Raw genomic sequence first — 6,011 nt, forward strand, 5'->3', positions numbered from 1 at the left:
GTTCTACCTGCATTTGGATCACTTAGCCCGGCTGGCCCTGTCTGTCCCTGAAGGGAATGAGGCAGTGATGCTGGGCAGTGATGTCCAGGTCTACTCTGCCCGCCTCCCTGCCAACGCCACCGGCCGCCCCGCGGCGACCTCAGGCTCATCCGTCCAGGTGAGCGGACGGCTTTGATTGGTGGAGTCTGTGGGCCCGGGTGCTGAGGCTGGCATGTGAGTGGCAGTAATTGGCATGGCAGCAGGCAGGCCCATCTTTCACATGTGGTCAGCTGTGATTGACCTGATTAGGCCAGCCCCCCCCCCGCCCCCAAAACACACACACACACACACACACACACACACACACACACACACACACACACACACACACACACACACACACACACACACACACACACACAAATACATACACACACACACACACACACACACACACACACACACACACACACACACACACACACACACCTAAGTGAGGAACCAGGCATGCCTTAGGGGGCCAAGGAGCCATCTGTACCCATGTGCACCTTAACCCAAAGCCCTCCCAGCCTGTCAGAATCTGGCTGGAGCAGCGGCCTGGCCACCCGCACTCAGCGTCCAGGGGTTGCAGAGTGTATAGAGAGGCAAAGTAACCGCCTACTTCCTGCTTCAGCACTGTACCAGAGATTTCCATCCGCCATTTATTTTCCCATAGACATTTCGTAAAATGCTTATAAAAAATAGTTTAACTTGTTCAAACCAAACGGTTCAGATATATTTACAAACAGGAGAGACCACATAACATTTCACTCGGACCAAAACGTAAAGAAAATTGCGGATTTAAAGAAAATATTTTTTCAATGTCGTTTTTTTCCGTTTTGGTCCGAGTGAAATGTTCTGCGGTCTCTCCCGATTCTAAATATAGCTGAACCGTTTGGTTTGACGTAGTAAAACTATTTTTACAAGCTTTTTACTAAATGTCTATGGGAAAATGAATGGCGGATAAAAATCTCTGGTACAGTGCTGGAGCAGGAAATAGGCGGTCACTTTGCCTCTCTATTTTGGGGAATTCGAAACGGGGCATACCAAGCCAAGTGTACGAAGGGGGGGGGGGGGGGGGGTGCTGGAAGGACTTTGGTTTGTTCTTGTAAATTCATACTCGTCGTATGTTTGCAATTACGGCCTGTCTGTACTGTGTGTTTACAGAGTGGTGCAATCAATGTAATTGGGAGAGGGTGTTCCTGACTGAAATGTCTGTCTTATTTCTCTCTGCCTGGGTTCAAGTGGGCACTCGCTGGCTCGCTCTCCCCCCCGCTGTTTCTCATTTCCAAATGTAAATGCATCTCTTGATTTGTATCAAGCTCTCTGTATACACTCCGGTTTTTTTTTTTTTTTTTTATCGTTCTCATTTTTCCTGGATCGAATACAAACAACGGCGACTCCATTTTTTCAGAACGGAACGTCAGCTCAGATCTATCTCAGCGAGCGTTGTTTATTTAGAGAGGAGATCTGTTCATATCCAGCGCCATTACATAAAGAGCCATAAAACACACTTAATATAAATGATGGTGTTTCTCGCAGTCGGCGCACGTCGGCATATTGTTTTCCTGCTCGGCTAGTGTAGGTGCTATAAAATCATTCTTTGTACACTTGACTGCACCTGAAGATCTGGACGTTATTAGTCAATCTTTTTTGATCTCGTTTCTTCATGCTCTGCAAGAGGGGTTTTCTTTTTTTTTGTGTGCTTAAGTGGAGGTGTGTGTGTTTGCTTTAGAGGCCACGGCATTCCTTACTGTTGGTACCAGTCACGTGTTTGCCGTGCGTCAGAGAAGACTTTATTTTAGTGAGCGGGAAAACGTTCAGACGCCTACCTTCTAAACACATGTCATGTTTCTCCATGGGAACTGTCCCTTTATCAATCCCCCCCCGGGGATCAATAAAGTATTTCTGATTGACAGGTCGCCCGTCCAGTGATCGCACAGCTCGCTGATCACGGGACCAATAGCAGCAGGCCACACTGTGATGCTTCTCGTCCCCAAATTCATGTCACTTCTGTCTGCAAATAACCAAGATGGCGACAGTGAAAATTCAAACCTCGAGGCTTCAAAACGCAAGTCCAAAAACCAATGGGTGACATAGCTGCGTCCAGAAACACAATCGGAAGTTCTGATTGTGTTTGCACTTCCTGTGACTTATAAACCTAGTCTGACTCATATATGTGAGTCAAACTAGGTTTTAACCAGGTGAGTCAGACTAGTTTGAGCAGTAAAACAGACGGCGTTTTGAACAGGAAGTCGTGACACAATGAGTCAAGTGGGCGGGGCTACATAAGGGGAATAGGGTCTATGGTTTACAACATTGGTTTAGCCATGGTGGCTATCACTGCTCATGCTAACTACCCAGTTCTTATTCTACTTACTACAAACAAACTGTTGGTACTGCTGCAGGAAGCGTAAGCCGCGGGAAGGCATTTATACTGGGGGGGGGGGGGGGGGGGGGTTGGGCTGAGAAAAAAAAGAGTGAGGGGAGCAACTCTATAGTGTATAAACAGCTGAGCAGTGCAACACAGAGCTGTCCACGGTGCTGATCACCATGGCAACAGTAAACAATCAACGATGTAGAAGAAAGTGAAGGCGCGCACATATAGCCAGACACAAATGTATGCTGCACGGCGGCAGCTTTAAAAACTCATATTATACACATAACGCATAGCCAATAAACTCAATCTCAAATGTATGCTGCACGGCGGCAGCTTTAAAACAAAATCATGTTATACACATAACAAACACATAGCACATAGCACCTGCCACCCACAACTCCAAACGTGGCCTTTCTCTCTGGGTTGACTTGGCACTGATGAATGTCTTTATCAGGGCATCGGTGTCCAGGCTGTCCAAAATATCGCCCTGCACATGCATCAAATCGAGGTGCGTCAGTCTTTTTTGCGTCATTGTTGTGCGTAAATATGTCTTGAAACGGCGCAGAGCGGAAAATGTCTCCTCCGACGAAGCAGCGGAGATGGGGAGACTTTAGGCAAAACTTTATGAGCTTTTCAGTTTCTTTGAAAAGAGTCCTTGTTTGTGGATGGAGTTTAGCCATCATTGTGACTGTCTTTTACAGTGTTACAGGGAGAATCACCAACAACATCTCCAAACATGTTCAGTTGGTTCTCCAGTCGGGCTCTGTCAACTGAAGTTGGCTGGCTGGTGCGGTGCGACTGCCTCGGAGATGTTAGCCGTTTGGCCTGGTGTTGCTGCTGGTTGTGGTGGACGCTGCGCTGGAGCGACATCGGCTTGAATTGGAGGGGCACGGCTCCTGTCAATACGCTCCCCGTCATCGAACGCTGGGCCTGGGGGGACTGGCGCTCGGGAGGCCGAGGCTGCGGCTGAGTGCGAGCCGAGGAGGGCAGCAGGTGACGCCGCAGGTGGTTGTTGCACCTCTGCCGCTACGGAAGTGCTGGTGCTCGGACTTGGCTCCGAGTCTGCCTCCGCTTGGCCCGCCAACTCGCTCAACCTCCGTTTGTTTTGTTGAGGCTTTGCAAAGAAAAGTCAGAAATTCGCTTTTGCGCCATTTCGTCAGCTTTCTGTGAAGTCTGCTACGTAGCTACATGCGTGTGACAACAGCTAGCTGTGATTACTGTGATTACAGCCCCTCCCTTCCTGACATAGGCCATGTTCACATTACAGGCAAATCTGATTTGCTGATGAAGTCATTAATCATCATTATCTTGATTGGTTTCCCAAATCTGATTTGGGAGTGTCCTGTAATAGGGATACTAGCTATGGGTTGGAGTTGCCGCACGGACCTGTTAGAGGGAGTGTGTCCGCACTGCCACAAATCTGATTCTCAAGTCGGATCTGTGTGTCCAGACCTAAACAGCCTATCTGCATGGGTTGCTATGGTAACGGCGTGGGCGTCAGTAAATACGAACGTTGGTGACATAATTGTTTTCCTGTGCAGAAGCATTTGATGACGAGTTGCGAGTGACATTCAAATCACATTTGGTGGAGCTGCGTGTCCACACTGAAGTCACATCAGTCGAAAGCAGATTGGAAACTACCTCCATATGTGGTTTGGGACAAGTGACACAAATCAGACTTGGAGCGTCCAGACTCATAAAACCAATCTGGATAAAATCATTAATAGGTCACTAAAGTTCACAAATCAGATGTGGCCTCCTAGTCTGAACATGGCCTTAGTGACCTTACGCTGAACTTGGTCATGTGACTAGGATGGCACTCGCACTGTGCACATTTGTTATTGTTGTTGCTGTTTTATTTTAACTTTGTATCTTTTCATTTGTTTCCATTAGTGTCTACAATGAATGTTAATGCAATTGCATTAATTTTATTTATTTTTATATTTATTTTGTAACTTTATTTATTTTTGGGTAGGCAAAATATTGTTTTCGGTCCTGCCTGCAGGGGGTGCTGGTGCACCTGCAGCACCCGTACTTCCCGCGGTTCCCCCCCCCCCCCCCCCAGGAAAGACCTACCAAGACAGGTGTTTAGAACAGCAAATGTAAAAGCTTTATTTTGACAGGATGTAAAATGTGTATGAGTCCTGTACCTCCCCCTCTTCTTACCTTAAGTTTTGCCCCCTCCAGGTTTCAGGCAGCACGGCCAGCTCGCCCTCCAGCTGCTCGACCCCGTCCACCTCGTCACCTCGCCAGTACGCCCGGCAACGCATCACCCGGGTCAACCTCAGGGACTTCATTTACTACATGGAGCAGGAGCGAGAGACCGCCCACTCCCTCCTGCTTTACCGCGCCCTGCTCAAGTAGCATCGACCTCAACCTCGTCCTCCTTTCCCAGCCACGTGCCTTCAGATGGGTCCTAAACGTTTCAGCTCTGTGTCTCCATGATGTACTGTAGTGAAGTTCCATGTAGCTTTTGATAAGAAGAAAGCGAGAGAGAGAGAGAGAAAACTCACAAAAATATAAAACGTATCGTTCCCTGTCTTCTCTGTTTTAGCTTCACGGTAAACATTATGTACTGTAGTTCGATCTTTAAATTTTAAAGGCCATGCCAAATTATTTGTGTTGTAGTGTTTTTTTATTATTTTATTATTTTTGAACGAAGGAACGATGTGGTTTTCATGTCGAAGGACTCGACCAAGTGCTTGTTCCATGTGTGTTGGGTATCTGTGTATTTGGCGTCCTTGGCAGTAGCTTGACTGAACCACCCTCAAAGTGAGGATTGTTGTGGTGACCAGTTCACACCTCGATACAGCCTACGATATTCCGAGGTATTTGTTGAACGTAGTTCAATGAATGTAGTTTTAGTTGAAACTCAACAGATGAGAGACTTCACAGATTTCGATGCTGCGGCATCGTTTTTGAACCATTCAGATTCCAAATAACAGCATCACGTCCGATTCCCTTACTGTACGTGTAAATAGTTGAATTATTTGAAACGGCATGTATTATATTTTTATCACATGTAAGCTTTGTAAGAAAGAAAAAATAACAACCCATGTGTCAATATGATGAAAAGCCTGAAGTTTTGAAAAACCATGTGCTTTGAATTCGTCCAAAGGAGACATTTTATTGTCTTCCCCCTCTAGACTTCTTGTTTTAAGGCGAGGCAGAGTCCCTCTGACCTCCTGCAAAGGTCACAGAACCACAGCAGATTCTGCCCATTTCTATAGTCTGCTAATGCTGAGGCCAGTGTTGCAGTCCAGACGAGGCGGACTCGAGTCCCGAGTCCTGGACACATTTTCAGGACACGCGACTCAATTTGGACTTGAGCACCGATGACTCGGACTTGGACACGAACATTCGTGCATTTGGATTCGGAAATTGGAGACGAGGACTTGGACTTGTTAATTGATAAAGACTGTTGTTTTCTTAGTTTTTTTGGAATAGGCCCTAATCATTTGGCTTAAGATATTGATAACTATATTAATACTGTGAAATTATTCAGGCACGTGTGTTCCACCTACATGTGGATTCACGCTCATGTTCAGTCACTTTGGACTTGACTCTGCCTCTTCTTCGGTGACTTGGACTCGAAACTCGAACACTAGGGACT

The 6,011-nt window shown here is 46.8% G+C and overlaps 1 protein-coding gene across 1 annotated transcript in view; it reads left to right on the forward strand.

The window, feature by feature from the left end:
• LOC310799866 (transcription initiation factor TFIID subunit 4) overlaps positions 1-4,762 on the forward strand; it is a gene marked incomplete at both ends in the record, with an annotated part of 142,986 nt that extends 138,224 nt beyond the window's left edge. Inside the window, one exon of the mRNA XM_083662467.1 lies at positions 4,586-4,762. Coding sequence (XP_083518593.1) covers positions 4,586-4,762 — 177 coding nt within the window. The remainder of the gene's footprint in view (positions 1-4,585) is intronic.
• Positions 4,763-6,011: the final 1,249 nt, after the last annotated feature.

This window comes from Poromitra crassiceps (assembly GCF_964638095.1).
Source record: "Poromitra crassiceps genome assembly, chromosome: 28".
Lineage (NCBI taxonomy): Eukaryota > Metazoa > Chordata > Actinopteri > Beryciformes > Melamphaidae > Poromitra > Poromitra crassiceps.